This window comes from Vespa velutina, chromosome 18 (assembly GCF_912470025.1).
Source record: "Vespa velutina chromosome 18, iVesVel2.1, whole genome shotgun sequence".
Lineage (NCBI taxonomy): Eukaryota > Metazoa > Arthropoda > Insecta > Hymenoptera > Vespidae > Vespa > Vespa velutina.
Window position 1 is genome coordinate 191,901 of NC_062205.1, and position 25,198 is coordinate 217,098.

General features: G+C 31.0%; 1 protein-coding gene across 1 annotated transcript; it reads right to left on the reverse strand.

Moving 5' to 3' along the window:
• Positions 1 to 1,874: 1,874 nt before the first annotated feature.
• On the reverse strand, positions 1,875 to 2,773 carry LOC124955538 (cytochrome P450 4p1-like). The gene is made up of 5 exons (XM_047510115.1): positions 2,692 to 2,773; positions 2,546 to 2,561; positions 2,217 to 2,419; positions 2,005 to 2,124; positions 1,875 to 1,900 (listed from the first exon to the last, which is right to left on the reverse strand). The coding sequence occupies exons 1-5, from the start codon at positions 2,771 to 2,773 to the stop codon at positions 1,875 to 1,877; spliced, it is 447 nt and encodes a 148-aa protein (XP_047366071.1).
• Between the last annotated feature and the right edge of the window lie 22,425 nt (positions 2,774 to 25,198).

Consider the following 25,198-nt stretch of genomic DNA (forward strand, 5'->3'; position numbering starts at 1 on the left):
ACACGTGTTTCTCTCTGCGTCATTTTTTCTCTTTAACTTCCTTGTTCTTCCCCCATATATTGCTATATTTTTTCTCACTCTCATCTACTTGCATGCGTATGTATATCAATCAATAAACGTTTCTATGATTCGTTCGAATTGAATTTGATAGTAAAATTTACGGCTAACTCTGATTCTATGAACGTGATGCCAAATTTACGTTAGATAATATACAACCGTATATCCAAATTGAACTGGTATCCAATTTTTGGTTAGTTTATAGTAAAGAAAACAACTACCCAGCAAATATATGGATGCGAGCTTTCTATTATCAATGTTTAGAGTACTCAATTGAGTGTAAAAGATGTATATTTACGCGTCCTTGTTTAACTGTACTGTTATGAAAAAATTTAAACTGGAAATAAAATTGCTAAAACGTAAACAATTTTTTATAGTTGTACCGAAGTAACGCTAAATAATCCTTCAATTTGGATGATTTTTATATATTTCAATTCAGAATTGGTTTTAATTGATGACGCGCTTATTGAAATTTTTCATTAAATTTTCTAATAGAATTATTTATTGTATCAAGAGTATTTAATAAACATGAATATCCAATGAAAATAATCTAGATGATGACCCATGCGTTAGGCTTGTATCAAATGCATAATGTAAAACGTATTTTCAGTATAATGGCCATTTTGTACGAATATTTTTATTCGCCAAATAAAAATATTTAATCTACTGCTGTGTGTGTTAGTGCGTGAGAGAGAAATAGAATGACGGAGATGAGAAATAAGAGGAAGAAAAAGCAATGATATCATGATGATTAAACATGCAATCACTGACGATTGCTACAGTACTTATCGAATAGCTTATCTTTCCGTGGATTTTGGTTATTGCGTCGTAGCTTTTACACGTAAAAATTTAAATATTATCTAATAACGAATGCTTAACGTTCTTCTCTTCCTTTCTTGCAATGATCGAAACACTGAAATAAAACATGTGGAGTTACTTTAGAAAACATAAATATTATGTTGAACAATTTATTTGATTTTAATGACGGTATACATACGTTATATAGTGTAATCATTTGTGTGGAATGCAACATAAAACGATAATCATTTCCTATAATTCTTCGAATTGTACGGGTCAGTAAATTCTGAATTAAACAGATGCGTACTAAGTTTCTGATAGATTGCTTACAGCAGCTATTTGTGAAAATCAGTTATTGAAACAGAAGCTTGATTATATAAGTCATTGTTAAGGCTTTTTTCCTGTTTGAGAGTATTTGGCAATCTAAAATTCCTGAATTCAATCATGACCCGATTATTTCATTATATGTATCCATTTGTATATTTCTTTCGATTCGTTTCGTTAATTTGACTATTTGAAATTATATTTTTCCATATTAAAAGTATCTTGTATAGCAACCTATAAAATATGGCTCTGTCCACTAAAAGGAGATACAGTGGTCACCTTGTCTATTCGTGACTAATGAAAGAATTTATATATTCGACCTGAGTGTTCTGTGAGACAGAGAGAGACAGAGAGAGAGAGAGAGAGAGAGAGAGAGAGAGAGAGAGACAGAGAGGAGAAATACAAACATTCATAATTGCATTGATTCAAGAAAAGTTCCCACGAGTAATAGGAATTATGCACATAGCCAGAGCCTCTGAGAAGGAAAACATCTGAATATCCATCACTGATAGATAATTGTAACTATTTTGATATGTTGGTCACATATATATGTCTATTTTTCTTGTTATTCCTATTTCATCTCTCTCTCTCTCTCTCTCTCGATCTCACTTTCTTTATTATGTTCATTATTATGTTCATTTCTAGCTTAGCGAAAATTTGACCTAAAAAAAATAAAATCAATGTTTATGTGCATTTTATGTAACTTCACAGAATGTAATTTCTATAATGTATAAATTGTACGCTTATATTTAATTACATAATAATTACCTATGCAATTTCTTTTTCCGTTGCTAAATGGAAAAAAACATGCCGAACTATTCCTACCCGGTAGAAATCTATCCGGATCGAATACTAATGGCTGGGACCAATATTTTTCATTTCGATATGTTTTATAAATGAAAAATATCGAAGTATTTCCTTTCGCTATAGCTAATTTTTTTGTCACTTGATATAATAACAAATAAATATTACTATTAAATAACTAGTATTTTTAACGATAAAAAATATAATAGTTATTATTTTTAATGTTAAGGTACCCTCTATATCTTGCATAACTTTCCTGGTAATGATTGGCCTTGAAGGGAATAGACGTAATGTTTCTTTGATCACTCGTTCCAAAAGGTTAAGATTCAGGTAGGATGAACATGTCTGAAATTTCTTCCACATAGTAGTATTACGAAAAATTATATTCGAATATAACCATATTTGAAATATCCTTTGCACAGTTATATCCATCAAACTAAGGAAGAACACAAAACATGAATTATAAATGAAAAATAAAATATTTGAAATAGTATAAAATTTAGTAGTATTAGCAACGAATAGATTCATCTGATTTGCAATTCTTATCGGTCAGCGAATTTACTTGAGTATCAAATAGACTATATTTGAATAAGTAATGCAGCAAAAATATTATAAATTCTTAGAAATAAGTAAAAATTTTATAAACGTTTATAAAACTTCGAAATGTTACCATATATTATCTCCAATGTACAGCGATGTACAATGTACAGTCGTGTAATGGCTGGCAAAAGTCTACATTCTCTACAACTAAAGTTTCTAATTTTTCCATTAAAGCGACGATGATTAACATGACAATGAATACATGACATTAGAATTTAGATATTTTTTAAAAAAGATTTCATTTAATATTTTTCGATGAAAATTCCACATTTTTACTGTAAATAACAATAACAATAACAATAACAATAACAATAATAGTAAAATATCAATAACAAGAATAATAATAATAATAATAATAATAATAACAATAATAATAACAATAATAATAATAATAGTAATAATAACAAAAATAATAATAATGACCATAACAAAAACAAAAACAATAATAGTAATAAAAATAACAAAGACAAAAACAATAACAATAACAATAGTAAAAACAATAACAATAATAATAATAATAATAATAATAATAATAATAATAATAATAATAATAATAATAATAAAAATAATAACAATAATATTAACAATAGTAATAACAATGACAATAACAATAACAATAACAATAACAATAACAATAACAGAAACAATAACAAAAACAATAATAGCAATAACAATACTAATAACAATAACTAAAATAATAATAAAATAATAATAAAATAATAATAACAATAATAATAATTTTTTTTCTTTTTTTTTTTTTCTTTACGTAGGAGGTGGAATGCATTTACCCACAGAGACAACTTCTTGCCCCTACTGTCGGACTCATTTCTATACCGACTAAAACGCCTCCTACTGTTGCTGGGCACTAGCCCGGGATCATTTATCACATTACTTCGGGCTAGGCTCGTTTTCTTCTCCCTTTACGTTCGCCACTAACTGTTCCTACTTCTTCTTTCCTGTTTACCTAGCAGTCCAGGTCTCCTTTTTTCGTTCGGAGTATATCCTGCATCCAGTAGGCTGTCAAGTTCCTGCATTCCTCTTTTCGGAGCATATTCTCCACTAAATCACTTGTCCGATTTTCATTTCCAACTCTCGCTTGCGTTGCGCCCAACGGTCACAGTGGAAAAAGGTATGCTCCACGTCGTCTTTTGTTCCTGGACAAACACTTTTGTGTCCTTCCCCGGCCCAACTTATATAGGTAGGTTCGGAAGTATCCGTGCCTGCTTAGGAACTGCGTCAAGTAGTAGTTGTTCTCACCGTGCCAACTCTCCGTCCACGTCTTTACGTCTTTTATCAATCTCGTGGTCCAGCGTCCTCTCGGCTCGTGTTCCTAGAACGCCTGCCAGCACCGAAAGGTCTTTACTCTCTCCTCTTTGCTTTGTACTGCTTTTCTAACCTCGGTTTTCCTGAGGTGCACCACTTTATGATCTTTCGCCAAGAGCGCAATTAGTATGACTCTAGCGATTACTAGTATGGCAGGTTCGGATACCGTCCTGTGCGCAGACGCTATCCTAAGTGCTGCTCTCCTCTGTACCTACGCCAGGTGTTACCGGTACGACTCCTCGCTTCGAATTGAAGCGAGTTCGCCCATACTTCAGCACCATAGAGGAGGACTAACTGTACCTCGGTCATTAGCAATTGGCGCTTACTGGGTTTCGGCCCGGTAACGTTGGCCATAAGCCTACTCAGCAAAGTAACGCCCTTCACAGCTTTATTCGCAGCTTGCTGAATCTGCGCCCCGAAGCTCAGCCTGCAGTCTATCATGATACCCAGATACTTGATTGCAGGCTTGGACTCCACTACTATGTCTCCAATTTGCAAAGGGAGGGTGATATTTATTCTCCTCCTTGTAAGAATGACTATTTCGGTTTTTTCGAGAGCAAGCAGCAGGCCGTGGTCTGTTATCCAGCCGTTGACCGTCCGCAAGACTTGGTTCAGCTTTAGCTGAGCCAGTTCAATATCTCTTGCCGCTATTAGGGCCGCGATGTCGTCCGCATATTCCACAAGGAGCATCTCTTCTGGCATTTCGGTCCTCAACAAACTGTCGTATGCCACGTTCCAAAGGTTCGGCCCTAGGATTGATCTCTGGGTCGATCCGGCCGTGACTTTCATTCTTCTCTGCCCCTCTGTGGTCTGAAATAATAGCGTCCGGTTTCTCAGGTGATCATCAAGCATGCGCAGGAGATACTTCGGTACTTGGAAGGTATGTTGCAGCTCATGCATGATGTCACTCCATCTTGCAGAGTTAAAAACGTTCAAGCGCCACCAGTAAGACTACTCGAAGCGAATATCAGTTGTGATCCTCCGCTTTCCGCACTGCTTCCATGATTTCCTGAATCGCATTGATTACCGATCGCCCCGCTCTGAATCCGTACTATTTCGGTAATAGGTCGCTAGCGGCCTCAATCGCGGGCCTCACCTCCCCTTTATCAACTTTTACAGAAGTTTGCCTGCCGTGTCGAGCATACACAACGGCCGTTAGGACGATATTCTTTGGTCTTCTTTGCCCTTACCGATGAGAACGAGGCGCGCTGTTTTCCATCTCGAAGAGAAAACTCCAGTGGTTAAGCAGGCATTGTACGCAATTAACAGTAGGCCTGAATTGTGCTGAACTACTATTTTTTGTTGGTATGTTATAGGGACCTGGTGCCTTCTTGTTTTGTAAGGTTCGGGTTGTCTTCTCTAGTTCTTCTGCGCTGAAGGGAAGACAGTCCTCTACTTGGCCAAAGTGTATCTCCGGCCTGGTGCGGTGTGCCAGAAAGAGGGTACCCACGATGTTTTTCAGAGTGGTCGTGTCCATGAATTGAGTCGGCCTTAGAGCACCGAGCTTCTGAGTTACAATTTTGTAACCCAGTCCCTGTGGGTTCGTACTGATATCCTTCACCAACATCCTCCAGCAGCCGATCATGCTTTTGTTTATCGCCCGGCGCAATCGCTTTTTCACAGCTTTGTGTTCCGCAGATTTGGCGTTTGCTTCACTCCACTTCCTTCCCCGTTGTGCAGCTCGTCTCAATTTCAGGCACTTCCGGCACAGCTCTGTGATTTCTGGAGTCCACCAGTATGCAGGTCCGTAGCCGTGGCGAGGTCTCTAGCGCGGAATGGCGGATTCGCAAGCCGTGACGATGTGGCGAATAGTAGCTCCGACAAGTGTTTCGATCGCGGTCTTCCCTGTTGCTTCGGGTCCTTTGGTAACTTCTATTTCCCGGGATATTGTGTTAATGAATTTTCCGGAGTCCATCTTGTGAACGTTCTATCTGCGTGGATTTGCTTTGTCTTCTCTGCCTCACCGTGATTCTCCGTGTACACTAATGGTAATGTATTGGTGATCGCTTCCGGTATAGTCCTCGATCATCTTCCACTCCACGATCCGCGGTAACAGGCCGTCATTTGAGAGGGAGATGTCCGGAATCACCTCAGTGTATCCGGGGGTTGTGATGAAGCCAACGTTCAAGACAAAGCCCTGTTCTGGCCGCCATTTCCACCACGTGTTTGCCCTTCGAGTTTTGGTGCGGCATTGCCCACTCGACCGCCTTAGCATTGAAGTCGCCTGCCACCAAAATGTTCCTGTTGTGTTCTCGATCACTTCCTCCAGCATGTCTACTTTTTCTCGGAATTCGTGGATAAATTCGTTTGGTGTAAAGTAGCAACTAAAATAAGCAACCTCACCACTTTTTATCCAAACGAAGCCACGGCGGCCTTCGTGACTTTCTACTGATATCTTGCTTGGTTCCAGGATCCAGATGGCCGCTGTGCTGTGAGGATTAGAGGACCATAAGAGCGATTTCTTGTCCCTATATTGTTGACTGATCAACTGCAGATCTGTCCTCTTCTCCTGGGCCAGACTGATACGAGCTACTAGCTCATTGGCAGTCTTGCTCCTGTTCATGTTTGCTTGTAGAATTCGCGTCATCGCAAGAGATTTTTGGCCTTATTAGTGCTTCATTGAAGATGCTACAACGCCTCGATCCAGGAGCTTGGTCACGCTCTAGTCTTTCCTGTCCTTTGTCCGCCTCCGTGCATAACATGCAGTTTTCCGGGGCTAGGTGCTCTCTAGCTTGATGATTAGCTTTATTACATTTGTAGCAGAGCTTGCTTCTGTCCGGGCCCTTGCAGTTCCGGCCGGTATGCCTATATCCCAGGCATCTGTAGCACCTTGAGACTACTGCTCTCTGTCTTATTTTGTAGTTACCTACCCTTTCTTAATATGCGCCGAGTTTAAAAGTCGGCTTGCTCCTTGCTCGCTCACCTCTACGACGGCCATTTTGAGCTCTCTCAAGATTGTCTTTGTTGTCCAGATTTTCATTTTTTCTTCGGAGCCCACCTCTATGTCCCTCCTGATCATTTCTTCCACTTCTTGACCAGTGGTTAAACTATCGAGATATCTAATCTCTATCGTCACGCTAGGTTCCAGATGACGGACCGTCGCCTTGTCCCCTAGGATATTCCTAAGCGTGTCTCCGAAGGCGGCCTTGTTCTTAGTTCCCTTGCCTAATTCTAGGAGAACATCCCTTGCCCTTGTTTGGCGGATCGATCTCACCTCTGCCTCCGAGTTCTCCGGTTTAGTTCTGCTACGGATTTCCCCGAGCACGTCCGCATAGGTTCATCCTTTATTCGACTTGTTGTTCGTGAAGAGTATGATATCAAGAGTAAGGTTTCAAAATGTTGCCCTATACTGAGCCTAGCCCTCAACTTGTATCTAGCTCCCCTTATGATAAATATGGTTAAGGTCCAAAGAATTGTCCAAAGAAACAGCTGCAATTTACTGCTTCATCGAGTCTATCCTTTTTTTTTACGGAAAAAATAAAACGATTTCGTTTCGATTTAACACTCTTCCCGATTACAATGGGTATTCGCATATAGTGGATCTGAACAAGAAGACAAAAATACGGCAGGAATAGGAACAATAAAGTCATACTACAAATCCTTGGGAAGCATTCTGTCCATTTAGACTTACAACTCAGTCGAGAAAAATAGAAATATAAAAAGAATCAAATTTGAGACTAGTAATAAAATAACATCGCCTTTTATATTAACGATTATTCGAAAGAGAAGATCTTATCGCATATAGTGATTCTAAAAAATATTGGAACATTGAATAATATTGGAAGGTGAATAAATTTATAGTACTCAATTTTGATCGTTTATAGAGCAATCGTCCTGTTTATTTTTTTTCTAATAATAAGTTATTTATTATTGTCCATAAAGATATATGATTTATTTTAAGAATTTATATAAATTACATAATGTAAAAATTAATAAAAGAGTGCATTTTCTGTACATAAAAAGTATTCGGATATCTTTCATTTATATTACTTATTCAATACAATTTAATATTATAAATCAATTTTAATGCCTCGTGATACCATTTTATTTTAAAAAATGTTTTAATTTGTTTGGTATATAGCTTTCTTTCCGATATTCTACACTTATACGGATTCATTCAGTTTGGTATATTCGTTTTAATGTGGCTACTGAAGAAATTGGGATTTTTCGATTTTTCCTACCTAATTCATCCCATAAATTCTCGATGGGATTAAAATCCAGGTATTGTTTTGCTGTAAGAATAATTTTTGAAGCTTTAATATTTTAAGGAATCTTATACAATGCCTGCTTAGTACTTGAGATTGTTATTCAGATAAAATTTAAAACTAAAACTATAAATTATCTTTAAATATGTTTATATAAAGATTTTTATGGACAAAAGGGATAAATTTAACATCGAAAATATCATCGGAAATTAGTTTTCTATGTGTACATATGAAATAAATGGTCTATTGTAATTGATAAATGAGATTAGTTCTATAAATATTATCATTTTGGTTATATTTTTCAAATATTCCTCTTTACTCGTATATTTATACAATTTCTCTAAAGGTCAAAACAAACGAACGTAGGGATTATACTACGTTATACTATTATACAGATTAGCTTATTCTCCATCTATTTCTCGCAATACTTACTATTAAGTAAACAAGAGGATGAAAGTATTAATTAATCCAAATATTCCATAACTCCTACTCTCGAGTGTCAGTTCTTTTACGCATACTTATGCTAATGTATACGTAACCTCTGTTGAGTAACATATGCATATGTAGGTCCTATATGAAGGTGATTAAGAGAAAAATAAAAGACAAAATAAATTACATTTCTTGTGAAAATAATAAAAAAATTAGATCTTCGTTTTTTTACAAATATTAATCGGGCGATTGCTTTAACCAATTAAGCTACCAAGAAACTTCCAGCCCAAATTTTCCCACAGATATTTATTATCTGATGGTGACAAAAAAGATGAAATAATTAATCCAATTCCAACTCCCACCTGCAATATAATACCAATTAACAACCTCTATGACAATGTACAACACTTGATATTATTTAACACCGAATATTGTTCATAGCAAGAGCCTTCTTCGATGATTATTACGGTTCCACCACTTATCTACTGAAATGGACTTACTTTAACTATGCAACTACTCTAGTACTACTTATTGGGTTCTTTCTCTAACTTTTAAAGGCATTCAAAGCAGTACACACAAACACTAAATTCATTTTACTGTCAGCTAGAAGGGAGAGATGGTGGAAAGAGAATGGACGCTAGACTTTTTTCGCCCCAGATATAAAAGAGGATACATCTGTAAGAAACTTTGGGCCTCGACCCAGAATTCGAAGAATCTAGGATTTATCGCTTTCCGAACAAACGCTCTACCATCGAGCTACGAAGACCTATATTTACATTTACATATAAATGTCTATAGAAATAATCCAATTTCCTAATACATGTATTAAATTCCATATAATTGAACGAAATATTATTTTTCTACTGTTTCAACTTAATGTACTGTTACATTTGATGTACAATCAAATGTTCATCTTCTAACAATAAATTTTTAATAATGTATAATTAATTGCAATATATAATTGCAATTTATTCGTTTTAATGTATGGATCCTGGCCCTAAGTTTCTCGCCATTTACGAATGGTTACGAAAGAACTCGAGTGCTTCCGTAAATCTGGAGAGCCCATGTGCGAAAATTTCAAGGTTATGTTAAGATAGATTCTTTATTTATGTTTTTCTGATCAATTCGTACTGATATCTTCATATACAATATATATATATATATATATATATATATATATATATATATATATATATATATATATTATATATATATATTATATATATTATATATATTATATATATTATATATATACACATATATTATATATACATATATTATATATATTATATATTATATATATTATATATATTATATATATACACATATATTATATATACATATATTATATATATACACATATATATATACATACATACAATCTGTCATTTAATTAATTCACAATTCTTTACTTAAGTCTTTTTCATTATCTAATACCCTCAGAAACGGCAAACATATTTTAACGTCATCACACGTATTTTGGTTAAAATAATAATTGGACATAAAAAATATATATAATTTAACACCTATAAATATTATAAAAATCCATAAAGATGAAACATGTGTAAGATATGTCTATAATTCTTTCGTTCGTTAAGAACACAATAAGTATGGATAATTTTTATGCAAAAAAGTTGATTCAGAAATGAAGTTTTCTTAACGTAATTCAAATTTTGTTGAGAAATAAAACGATGTGAAGAAAAATAAGGAAGAAATAACGTTATTGTTGTTTATTATCGAATTACGACGCTTAAGTCAGACAAACGATGCTCGACCATTTTATCAATTTTAAAGAAATACTTTAAAGAATTAATCCGTATGAATTCAGCAACATGTTTCATATCTGACCATCATCGTATTACTTAGATTAGGAATATACCCAAGCAGTGTTGAGTATTGATAACAATTTAGGGAGTATAACGGAAAAATCAAAACAATATATTTCAATGCAAGTGTTTATAGAGAAGCGACAAGGAGACTAATCAGGAAGATGACGTATAGTTTATTTTGCTAGCCTCGCAATACTCCTCTCTATACTCCTCTTCCATTTCCATTTTACTATAATCCCGCAAATCCTTTTGAACAATCATGAGGTGACCTTCTTTACCTAATCGATTAAGTATTTTTTAAAAATAGAATTATTTAATATGTACTATCATCGATAATAAAAATTTCAATTATGAATTGATATTAATCGCTAATTAATAACATTCTACATTTATTATTAGAAGGGCGAATATCTACTTTTTTCTTGATATCAAATAATTTATCAAGTAATTAATGACATACTTCAATGACGAATTTTTGAAAAGTTTTACGTAAATTTGATTAATTACAAATTTCGTCCGATGTATTTATATTATCCATGGAGACTTCGTTGGGAAGAAATCCTCTTTTGTTTATTCAAACTAAAAGTCGACTTTTTCATAAAACACATTTTATCTAACAAAACAATATCGGTATGCATACATATCAGTATATTCCCACAATGTATTGATACGTAATGAAAGTATAAAAATAAGTCGATTCAGACTTAAATACAAAAACAAATAATGAATAATATAACTAAATAAGTAAAAAAACAAAAATAATTAACAAATTAAAAATTAATATAAATATTTTTGTTTCTATTAATGGTTATAACAAAACGAGAAAAAGAGAATTAAAGAAAGAATTAAATTGGAGACTAATAATAAAAGAACATCGTCTTTTATATTATTTGATTCTTCGTAAGTCAAGATCACATCGTATACAGTGGTTTGGACATATCAATACGAATAAATTTATAGCACGGTATTATTGCCTATAAAGATATATGATTTATTTGAAAAATTTATATAAATTATATAATGTAAAAATTATGAAAAGAAGTAAAGCCGCATTTTTTGTTCATATTTTTGTTGTAAAAAATATTCAGACGCCGTTAAATTTTATTATTCAATACAATTTAGTATTATAAAACAATTTTAATACTTTGTGTTGAAAACATTTTATACATAGAAAATTTTTTAATCTGTTTGGTATGTTATTTTTTTTTTTCCAATATTCTATGGTTACTATACTTGTCTATTCATTTTCATATATTCGTTTTAATTCGTTCAGATTTTCCAAATTCTCTTATCTAATTCATACTATAAATTCTCGATAGGATTATTAGGAAATTTAACCATTGTTATGGGGTAAGAAGAATTTATAAATCTTTTATATAATAATAAATTCTGCACAATGTCTGCTTAGTGCTTGAAATTGTTAATCTGATAATACTTAAAACTAATATTATAAATTATCTTTAAAGAAGTTTATGTAAAGATTTTCATTCGCGATAACAAAAAATCCAAATATCGAAAATATTTAATTGATAATTAGTTTTCCATACATACATACATACGAAATAAATAAACTAATGTGATTGATTAATGAGATTAATTCTATAAAAATTATCGTATTTGTTATATTTTGCAAATATTCTTTTTTACACGTATATTTTCGCAATTTCTCTAAAGCTTGAAAGAAATAAACATAGGTATTGTATTACGTGTTGTAGAGATTTGTTCGTTACCTCTCCGTGTGTTTCTAATATTATTTACTAACGAAAGTAAACAAGAAAGTGAAAATGTTAATCAACCCAAACATTCTATACCTAGTCTTCTTGCGTATATATCCAAATAAACACGTTACTTTTATATTGAGTAACATACACATATGTGTGTCGGTAAATAATTACATTTCTTTCGAGATACTTTGGCTATACAACAATGGCTTTCCAATATATTATCATTCCTTAACACATTGATTGATATCGTCTTATATTTTATCTTGAAAATGGGATTTATATTATTTTTTCATTATTTTCAACTTTCAATGATTAATTATTGCAACTTTATGTGTGTAGATCTTATGATTGAATCTGATTGTACATTTATTAATACGACGATATTTTTTTTCGAAATATATGAAATTTGTACAAAATAGTAAAAAAAATATTTTAAGCTCTGCAATAGTAATTCTTCTTATTGTTAATCTTACTGTATTTTTTATACAGTTCGTCAAAAAATTTAATTTTTGTCAAATATTATCTGCTTTAACTTTTCGATCAGTAAAAACAAATGAACTGATCACTAAGAATGAAGATAATAATTTATATTTATATATTAGAAATATTACAAATCAATATAAATTTTCTTTATTCATAATTTTATTATCCCATTTAATAATGCAATACAATAATAGTTGTTATTATCTTTATCATAATCATCGTAATATAATAATTACGTACATATATAAGAATGCATTCTGTACGATGCATGTATGAATGTATAAGTATACATTCTAATTCTAAACTCTAAGTACCGCTATTCCAGCCACCGCTACGAAACAGATGATTGGTCAGAATTCTTCCCCTACCTTTCCGCTTTTCATTTGCCCGAGTCGTCGGGTTAAAAAGCAGGAACCTTCTAAAAAATTTCCGAGTCTACCGTTGACATTCAAAAAACTTTCTCCAATCGTAGAACATTTCGATGCTTGAAATAAGTGAAACATTAATGGAAAAATTTCTGCTCAAGAGTAGAAGTATATAATTTTCCTTTTGCGGAATATTTGTTATTATTGCGGGACGTAATATTCTTTCCCCTCTTCCTATCAAAATTCTAAAATTTTAGCAAAAGATAATCCATCAATTTCAAGCTATAATTGAAATTCGTAAGCACAGCTCTGCAATGCTATCGGTCGCTTCCACAGGTGGCGGATAATGGAACGTCTAGTAGATATAGAAGACAGCTGCATATGCAGTCGCGAACAAAGATAGGCAGTGTATTGGACGCAATGCAACGTCCTTGGGTAAGATGTTGGATAGAAATATCGTAAGATCCAACGGTACACATTAACATGGCGATTTGTAATGGAATAAACACTGCATCTAGGTGATGCGCAACTGCGCTACTGATGAATGTTGTGGATGAAGATCCATTTAGATCAATACAGCTACCATTTGGACTAAGTTAAGGTGTTATAAATAATATCACTAATGGTTTCATTGCAGCGATACAGAAAAATACCTCATAATCTTTTCAACAAAAAATCGAGCTGAAAATTCCATAACAAAGAGAAAATAGTCCTGACCGTCTACCATATCCTGCTAGAAGTAATACAACCAAACGATAAAGATAAGGAAATGATATGTGTAAAATTATAAAATAATCCGACAATGCAAACGTGTGCAGCGTTTTAGTTAAAGTTTGGAAATTTTTATATTTTCACATTGGTTTATGAACATAATCGTGTAACGGACAATTCCAGAATAGATGAAGAATGTTTTTCTATTAAATTACAATGTCTTAGACGTATAATCATAATATATTTTTATATTTATATGTTTGATATTTCCTTAAGATAATATATATATCAGTTATATTGAATACGCCATTTAATTCTTTGAGTAACTTTGGACCTTGGCTTTTCCAGTAAAACGGAATTATTACCTTCATGTTAATGGTTATAAAGGTTTCCTCATAATAGAAAGATTAAAAAGAAATCATGCTTTCTTTTTTAAATACATACGGAGATTGAGCTTTTCTAATTTTCCAATAGAAAACAAACTTATCATATCTAAATTATCCACATACAGAATTTATCTACATGCAGTATTTCTAATAAATCTATTTCCATTTGCAATAAAATCATCTGTAGAATATAATGATAGAACGAGGAATTAAATGTCAATACGTCCGATATAAACTATGTTTATAATAATTGACATATTTTATTAATCGTATCAATACATCAAATTTGAAATATTTCGTGAGATGATCTTACGCGAAAATTGAATAACTGAGAAAAATATTAAAAAATTAGTTCTTCATTTGTTTTTTCTACAGATTTTCAAGCGACTGCTCTAACCTTAAGTTACCGTGAAAACTTCTGAAATAATTATCTACGGAAACTTCCACTCTGATAAAGAAAGAAAGCTTGGATCCAACTTCCATTTCTGACCATAATCGCCCGGTGTCTGACAATAGGAAACAAATGTGACTTCCCTGCCGAAAAAATTGACGAATGTCGTCGCAAGAAACGTTCTCACTAATTATGATTAAATCCTCATTCTATAGCTGTATACTTATTAACAAATTCTAATATTTAACTCAAACTAATGATTAGTGAAGTCAGAAAAGCAGTAATGTTTCATAATTCCTCCTCTACCTCCTAGAAATAGAAGATACACGAAAAAGAGACTTTTGGCGTTGGTTTCTTCAACCAGGATTTCAAACTAAGATCTTTTTCTTTCCGAATAAACGCTCTATCAGCAAGCTACGAATACATATATCTATATGTAAACGTCTATATATAAAATACAATTTCCTAATGCGTATATTAAATTTCATAGAATTTAACGAAAAACTATTTTGTCTCGACTTAACGTAACGATATATTTATTGCACAGTCACACGTTTATTTGTTAATCTACCTTCAATTAATACGTGTAATTTATTTTGTATACTATATAAATCCTTAGTATAAGTCGCGTGCCATTTACGAATGTTTGCGAAAGAATATAGAGTGCTTTTAATGATTTCGAGTAGCTACATGCGAAGGTCATGAGGTTATGTTGAGATATATTCTTTATTTATGTTTTATTAGTCACTTCCTACTAGTAACAAAATATACATGTATAGCTACAATTTCTCATTTAATGAATTCTCTATTCTCTACATGTCTCTTTTTTTATTTTCTAATATTATTAAAAACGACGAACATATTTTAGAGTCTCGCCATACGTGATTTGTTTAAAATAATAATTAAATATAAAAAATATATAGAATTTAATTATATATTTAAATATACAAATTAACAAATTTGATGAAAATGAATAGGTAGTTTATTTTTTTTTTACGCAAAGAAGTTGGTTCAATTTTCATGCAAGTGGGCCGTAGAAATAAAACGTTGTAAAGAAAAATAGAAAAAGAAATAATGTTAATGTTGTTTATTCTCTCATTAAAACATTTAAAACAAATTAACATCGTTTGATCCTCGATCGTCTTGTTAATTTTAAAGAAATATTTTTTAAGAATTAATCCGTATGAATTCATCAAGAGTCTTCGCCTCTTGCCAGCATCGTCGAATTACTTAGACTATAAACATAGCAAAGCAGTGCTGAGTGTGGACAGCAGCTAGATGAGCATTATGGTAAAATCAAAATAATGTATTCTGATATAAGTGTTTATAGACAAGCGACAAGGAGAGCTGCGAGGAAGATGACGCATATTTTATCTCGCTAGTCTCGCAATTCTCCTCTCTATTGTTCTCTCCCATCCCCACTTCACTATAATTCTGTACATACTTTTAAATAATCATGACATAGCTTATTTCTGAGTAATCAGCTGTTTTTTTCAGAATAAATATATTTAATGTATACTATAATCTAAGATAATATTTCTAAAATTAATCATTACTTTGTAATATTATGCATGAATTATGGGAAACATTAACACCTTCTTTTTTATTAATATTACACAATTTATCAGGGACTTGACGACAATTTGTGAAAACAACTACTGGCTGTTAATCACATGCACATGACATTTAATTCCGAATTTTCAAAAAGTTTCGCCTAAACCAAGCTGGACTCGTTACATATTTCTTCCTACGCATTTATATTATACTGTATATCGTGATTTCATTTACTTACTTAGAGATTTCTTTATTCTTTATTGAAAATAAAAATCAATTTTTCTATTATAACGCATTTTAAATAAATAAAAATAACACGATATCGTTATATCTGTATATATATATTCGTATTTAAAAAAAAAAAGTGTAAAATTAGAACAGTTAACACTTAAATACAAAAACAAAAGATGAATAATATTTTTTAATTTAAATTGAATTAAATGGATAAAAAAAAGAGAAAAATAATTAAAAAATTAAAACAATGTAAATATTATAATTGTTTTGTTTTTATTATGGTTTTAACAAATATACTAGGAAGTATTTCATATTTTTGTTCGTGAGAAATATGATTCAGAGAAAGTTTTCAAAATGTAGTCTCATGGAGAATGTGCTTTTCAGTTTGCACCTAACAGCCCTTATGGACATAAGGTCCAGGACCGAAAAGTCTTCCAAAGACACAGCTGCAGCTGTAAGCTGCATATAGTTCATACTGTCTTCTACGAAAACAAGAAAACGAACATTAAATGTTATTTATTATTGTTGATTCAGATATATGAGTTACTTGAAAAATTTATATGTATTATATAACGTAAAAATTTTTAAAAGAAATAGTGCCACATTTTTTAGCTCATAAAAAATATTTGGATACTCTTCATTTTTATTATTTATTTTATTTTAATGTTTGTTTGTTTTAATGTTTTTGAAAAAATCTTGTTTTAGTACAAATTTTAATTTATTTGATATATCGTTTTTTAATATTTCAGTTATATAGACTTATTCATTCTCGTATATTCGTTTGTATTTAGCTGCTAAAGAAATTGGATTTTTTCGAATTTTTCTATTCAATTTGTCTGATAAATTCTTAATAGGATTAAAACCCAGCCATTCCGTTGAGATATGAAGAATTTATAAACCTTTTATAATAAGAAATATTGCATAATGTCCGCCTAGTGTTTGAGATTGTTATTCTTATAAAACTTGAACTACAAAATCGCGATAAGGAAAAATCGATAATATCGAAAATATCATCGAAAATTAATTTTCTGTACATATGTACATACAAAATAAATAATCTAATAAATAAATAAGATAAATGAGATTAATTTTTAAAAATTATCGTATTTGTTATATTTCGCAAATATTCTTTTTTATTCGTATATTTTTGCAATTTCTTTTAATCTCGAACGAAACAAACATAGGCATCTTATTACGTGCTGTACAGATTTGTTTGTTTCTTCTCCGTCTAACATTATTTACTATATTAGTGAAAGTAAACAAGAAAGTGAAAATATTAACCAACCTAAACTTTCCACACCTCGTCCTCTTGAATGTCAGATGTGATACGCGTACATATCTGAATAAGTATGTTACGTTTGTATTTTGTAACATATACATATGTATGCATAATATACGAATATATCGAAAGAGAAAAAAAAGGAGATAAAATAAAAACAATAGATTTCTTTCGAGATACTTTATTTTCACCAATGATGATCGTTCAATATATTATTAATTCTTTAACAAGTTGTTTAAGATTTTTGTATATTTTTTTCTGAAAATAACAATTACATTTTCTTACAATGATAAATTATTGCAACTGTACTTATGTGTGTTTGTACGTGAGTGCACCATACATAATATGATTATATCCTTATCGATAGCTTGATTAGTCAGTTAACAATTTTGTTACGAGGTAATTTTTTTCGGAATACATAAAAATTCCACGAAATAGTAACGTAAATAAATAAAATTCTAAATATTACGATAGGAAATTTTCCTTTTGTTTACACAATTTTAACGGAATTTGTCAGAAATTTTAATTTTTGTCAAATATAATCTTCCTTAACTTTTGAAGCGGGAAAAACAAAATAGCTAAATATTATTATATTATAGTATTAATGATAATAATTTATATCTACATATTATAAATATTATAAAATATACAAAAAATATATAATATTATGTATTTTTATATATTTTAAATAATTAAAATATATGAAAATATATAAATTTTTTATATTAATAATTTCTTTATTCCATTTATTAACAAATCATAATAATAATTATAATTATTATTATTATTAATATCATAATCATAAAAATCATTATTATTATAATTTTAAGAATTTTGCATTACGTATAATTCTATAAACGAGCATATGTACATATACGCAAATATATACATACAAAAAATTATCTCCCACCCAAGCTGCTGTCTTAAGTCCCGCTACAAAGTTTAAGTCCCTCCCTCTGCGTCCAAATTGATCAGAATCCTCCCCCTAACTTTCGAATCATCGATTTATAAAGAAGGATTTCCGAAATGCAGTCCCATTCAAAAAACAACGCTCGCCGGTGCAGGTTCATTTTTCGATCGTACATCTAATAATCAGTGAAACGAACAGAAATCGTTTCTTCTTTTTAACGAACTGAAGATGTATATAGAATACAAGGGAGATTCTCGTCTGAAATTCGGAGTGAAAATCAGCATCTCAGCAACGAAAGGACCACTTATCACAACGTATCAGACGTGCCAATGTATTTTATTCGGTGAGTTGAAATAAAACAATAAATGCACACTCGCATTATATTAACATCTTTCAGAGATTAGGAAAATATTTGATAAATTAAACATATTACAGTAAAGAGGAATAATTGGAAGAAATGTGTATCCCTACATAGGTGGTACTAATATAATAAGTAGGGTCTCTTGACAGATCGACTTCTAACGAAAATAATATAAATTTATTTAATTGAAAGATCAGTGTTATGATTTAACAAAAATTATAATAAATGGTATGGAAGGTAGGAAACTACTTGTCTGTACAAAAAAGGAAAGATTCAATAAGTATCGTTTTCAGATATTAATCTGAAATCACCTAGTATTTGGAATAATACAGCAATTTATGAATGATATCTCGTGAAACATTTTTGATGCAACAAGGAAAAATTAAGTGTACTTATAATTCAATTAAAATTAAGCTTATTGAGAATCATTTATGTTCAGAATTTTTATTTACAACATGTTCCGATTGAACTGAGCGCTATCAAATGTGCAAGATTAGTAAACGTTTCAAGAAACATTGCTTTAATCTTAATCAACCTAATGTACTATTATTTTTGCAATAGGACTATAAAATAATCTACTTGTATTATTCTTGCTGAAAATATTGCAGAGGGAGAACCTCTAAAGTAGGTACCTGATAAATAATATGACATGAAGACATCTAGTAGGTGGCTCATAGGGAAAATATTCTCACATCTTTCAGAGAGTAGGAAAATATTTGATAAATTAAACATATAAAAGTAAAGAGGAATAATTTGAAGAAATGTTTATCCCTACATAGGTGGTACTAATATAATAAGTAGGGTCTCTTGACAGATCGACTTCTAACGAAAACAACATAAATTTATTTAATTGAAAGATCAGTGTTATGATTTAACAAAAATTATAATAAATGGTATGGAAGGTAGGAAACTACTTGTCTGTACAAAAAAGGAAAGATTCAATAAGTATCGTTTTCAGATATTAATCTGAAATCACCTAGTATTTGGAATAATACAGCAATTTATGACTGATATCTCGTGAAACATTTTTGATGCAACAAGGAAAAATTAAGTGTACTTATAATTCAATTAAAATTAAGCTTATTGAGAAGCATTTATGTTCAGAATTTTTATTTACAACGTGTTCCGATTTAACTGAGCGCTATCAAATGTGCAAGATTAGTAAACGTTTCAAGAAACATTGCTTTAATCTTAATCAACCTAATGTACAATTATTTTTGCAATAGGACTATAAAATAATCTACTTGTATTATTCTTGCTGAAAGTATTGCAGAGGGAGAACATCTAAAGTAGGTACCTGATAAATAATATGACATGAAGACATCTAGTAGGTGGCTCATAGGGAAAATATCCTCACATCTTTCAGAGAGTAGGAAAATATTTGATAAATTAAACATATTACAGTAAAGATGAATAATTGGAAGAAATGTGTATCCCTACATAGGTGGTACTAATATAATAAGTAGGGTCTCTTGACAGATCGACTTCTAACGAAAACAATATAAATTTATTTAATTGAAAGATCAGTGTTATGATTTAACAAAAATTATAATAAATGGTATGGAAGGTAGGAAACTACTTTGTCTGTACAAAAAAGGGAAGATTCAATAAGTATCGTTTTCAGATATTAATCTGAAATCACCTAGTATTTGGAATAATACATCAATTTATGACTGATATCTCGTGAAACATTTTTGATGCAACAAGGAAAAATTAAGTGTACTTATAATTCAATTAAAATTAAGCGAATTAAGAATAATTCAGGTTCAGAATTTTTATTATAACAAATTGCTTATAAGAAAAGGGTTTTTCTTACGTTGTTAAAAAAGAAAAATAGTGAAGTATCAGTAAATTTTTGCGTGTAATAGAAAATTAAAGCAAAATATTCGATTGTGAAGAGTCAGTTTCCGAGTTTCCTTTACAATGTTAAAAATCGATAGAGAGATTTTACAAAGCCAAGACGAACGAATTGTTTACAGGTGAAATTGAGACCTCAGATAATTTAAAGAATTGGTAGGTATTATGTGAATTTAAGACACAATAAAAAGATTGTTTAAGAAATATGCGAATCTCATTTTATGGACAGCATTAAAAAAATTAAGACAAGAACAAGAAAGCGAAGTACAGATTCTGTATAATTTCCCGAATAGTTCGCTTATCGGAATAGCGAAATCTAACATAACACAATATATTCATTGAATATTGATAGAGATTTCAGACTATTTAAAGCAATGATAATCTTATAAAATGTATTTCTCTGTCGTTCTGTTTCAATACCCTGTATCAATTATCTATCGTTATCAAGTTTTCTCACGATCTGGTATAGCCCTTTATGTTTCATCTCTAATTTCTTATTTCAAGCGAAACTAATTCACATTTTCTATCAATGAAAAATCGTCTACCGTGCATGTATTGTTGAAATCTAATCACTCCTGAAGATTGTTACGAAAAAATTTATCGATATAGATAAGAATTTTTAAGTCATATTAAAATCGATTTGACTTAGCAAAATTAAACATGGAATAATAATATTTTCCTGATATGAACTAACTACTCAGATAAAATTATATATATATATATATATATATATATATATATATATATATATATATACCTTATATTATATTATATCGTTAGATAAATTGCCAAGATTTCTCTGTCCTCTATGAAAAAGAAAATAATTTTGAATAAATACATAATTGTTTTAAGGTGCAATTATAATAACTATACCATGATTAGAGTATTTTGTAAATACCATCTGCAACGGGACATAAAATTTTTTTCTAAAAGAGTTTATCTAATAATAAGGCTTATCTAAACATTCAATGATATAGGAAACGCTTTAATAGCCAATGAATTGGAAAAATTTTCTAAAGATAGAAAATAACATAAAGAACACATAAAAATCCTAAACCTCAAATGGACAATTAGGAAACATTATTTTAGAAATCTAATTATAAATAGCAACTTAGTTGTAATTTATATGGTTATAAATGCTATATACATTACTTATCAGAAATTCAATGTAGAGTAGTATAATGTAACAAAGGGGACGCGGTATGAGACAGACAAAAAGAGAGAAAGAAAGGATATCTATTCCGTCTTCGATATTTTTGCGATGTTGCAATGATACCGTTCAAATATACATACAATTGCAATAGTCTCCGGCAGATTACCTAAAACTACATTAAACATAGTCGTTGAAACGCGACAGGCAGCATTAGAAAGTCGAAATGGTATTCCAACAAACTAATAAAATCCGACCGTATATGCTAAACGACAATCATATAGTTTAGAAACTTCAGCTATCGGTGATATTTGATAATATAACGGTTATTTAGGACTCGATATGATATAATATTTAATATGTCTGCTCTGTCTGTTCGATCGATCCTGTATTCTCTCAATATAAAATGTTATTATTTAACTAGTATTATTTCACTGTTATTATTTAATTGTTTTACGATCTACATTCCCCTTCCCCTTCACTGTCCCATTCATACCTTGCACGTCATTTTATCTCGAAAAGATTAGTATCATGGAACAATAGGAAAACAGAAAATCATTCGCTTCGATGATATTACCTTCTATAATTTAGTTACTGTGCATTATTTCCTGTTGTCGTTGTTCATGATGTTGAATAATCAATACGATTGATAATGTATAATTGTCGAATTCCATCGGTGTTTCTCTCCATCTCAGTTCTGTCGGTACAATATCCATTTGTTTCAAAAAATTCTCAACAATTATATATCTCAATACAGATTGTAAATACTTACTATTCAATAGTTCGGTGTACGACATTTTTGTGTATAACGAGTATGATCCAGTGTTCTCTTCTGTTTTCGTGTCTTCCTTGTTGGATTGGTTCTGCGCATGTAATGACGCGCTATCTCTTTGTCCATTATGAGCTAGTAATATTTAATACATGTCTTTACAATCTACATAGTCTTGTCGTCCACTATTGTTACTAAGCACATCTTGGGATTATTTTTCATCATTGATTATTAATATCAATCTGTTCTGAGATAATCTCATTAACAATTCATTTGATCTACGATTACAATATCGTCCTGTGTGTCATCCTCCCGTAAGGGATGATGATTTACAGGATCAAAGGGATGACTTGATACGTCATCGGAACTACGGATGGATTTTCAATTCTCCCTTACTCCCAATTATAGTTCCAACAATTATAATACATATCTATATCTATACTCTGTTAATTTTAGGAAACTTTAGGTATGTACGTCAGTCCTATTTCATCGTCGTTGTTAATCTTGTACTTAGTATTACACATAAGTTTCTTAGATCGATCATAATTTATCTGATTATAGTTCGATTTCTTCGAAGTATATATCTCTACTACTGTAGTTCTTCCTACAAAGTTATTATCCTCGACGTTCTCTTTCACCAATCTTAATAAATAATAAATAACAATTTGCTTTATTGCATTCAAAAACTTAACATAACATAACATAACATAATTTTGTACACTTATTATCTTATTTACAATTGAATCACATAATTATCGTTAACAGTCCTGCTTTTCATCAATTTATCATGATATGGTCGGTTAGTGTGGTTAATGATCAACATTTTTTTTTAAAGTCTGCTAGCAGTTGACTGGTAGAGATAGGTTTTGCATATCTTGAAAGATGTCCCAAATAATCGCGGAATTGTATGTTTCTTAGTCTCAAAACTAATCTCTATTCGACTGTTTCCTTATCGGGCATAGTTGCTTTTGTGCGTTTGGCTAGATTACCGTAGTAAATACTTTCTGCCGCGTTCTATCCTATCTTCCTATTGTATACTCGTGCAAATAATCGTTGCCATGAAGAAAGACAGGCAATCATCATCGTTTTGCCAGACTTCTCTTCAATTCGCCAATTAATAATGCTTCAAAATCTTCTCTAACGATTCTAAATCGTTTAACCGTGTGGCGTATACACAGTCATAACTGATCTATTTTCTTTATTTTTTTCGATTAATCGAAATTATTCTTTTTATTTTTCTTCGATCTATCTCTCAACCTCGAGATCCGATTAAATCCGATTTGAACGTCGGTAATATTTCATTGGTGCCTTTCATATAATAACCCTACGTTTTTACGTTATTCGCACATTCTTGCGAATAAAAAGATAACAAACGTCATATTTATTTATTGTTTGTTCACTTTCATTTGATCTCGATCATTATTTTTTTTGTTTCTCGATATTTCGTCGTTATTTATTCTCGTTACTGATTGTATTCTTTATCTTTGTTGTTACTGTTAACAACAGTATCTGCGTAATGACTATCTTTATCTTTTAATACAGTTGACATGTCTATTCTTTGTTCCTAGAAATTTATTTTTTGCTTTATTTCGTTTTACTCTTCTTTCATCCTGGCGTGTCTGAGAGTTGCTGGAATCGTTCAGATGCTTTACAGAGATCCTTTAATCTTTCTATTTTCGTAACGATCATTTTTTTTTGATTATGCTCGATCTACATTTTGTCATTGGTCAGAAAGAATATATCGGTCAAATAAAAGTACCGGTAATTCAACCATCTTAACCGTGATTACAATGTTCCTTGTAATCTATATACATGTATATATATATATATATATATATATATATATATATATATATACATATATATTATATTATATATATTATATAATCTGTATACATATATATATTATATTATAAAATTTTCATATGTACCAATCACACCAAAGAGAATATCTTCTTTCGTTTTGATATTTCACTTTTTATGTAATGGGTTGTTCGGAAAGTAATATCGTTTTTTTTAAAAATGAAAGACAATTTTCGTATGATGAACAAATATTTTATTAAATTATATATAGACCATTCTGGTCCAATACCTTTTGCCATCTTTCTGGTAGTAGCGTGCTTCCACGCTCATAACAGTTTTGGTCTCTGCTGCCAAAAAACTGATCGAGGTGGTTTTCGACCTCCTCATTTGAAGTGATGGCTTTACGGTCTAAAAAATTCTGGAGTGACCGGAACAAATAATAATCCGAAGATCTGGAGAATATGGTAGGTGTGACATTGTATCCCATTCAAGTTGTAAAAGCTTTTGGCGAGTGACCAAACTTGTATAAGGTACCGCATTTTCTTGGTGGAACACTATACCTTTTCTGTTGATTAATTCTGGCCTTTTCTATTGAAGTGCATCATTCAGTTTGTCCAGCTGATGACAGTAGACTTCCAAATTAATTGTTGTGTTATCCAATAAAATCTTTAAAAAAACGATTCATTTAAAATCCCATCAAACAGATAACCACCTTTTTTTGATGGATATTGGCTTTGGAATTGCTTTGAGCCGGTTCATCTTTTTTGCTCCATGATCTCTTGCATTTGACATTGTTATATACAACCCATTTTTCGTCCCCAGTAATGATGCACATCAAAAATGGATCATTTA

Excerpts from the sequence above, each read along its gene's own strand:
- LOC124955538 (XM_047510115.1), bottom strand. The coding sequence starts at position 2,773 with ATGTTAATCATCGTCGCTTTAATGGAAAAATTAGAAACTTTAGTTGTA. Across the intron at positions 2,125-2,216 it reads AGTTATGCAAGATATAGAGG|TGACAAAAAAATTAGCTATA; the intron begins GTACCTTAACAT and ends TATTATATCAAG. Across the intron at positions 1,901-2,004 it reads TCCGGATAGATTTCTACCGG|AAATTACATTCTGTGAAGTT; the intron begins GTAGGAATAGTT and ends TATACATTATAG.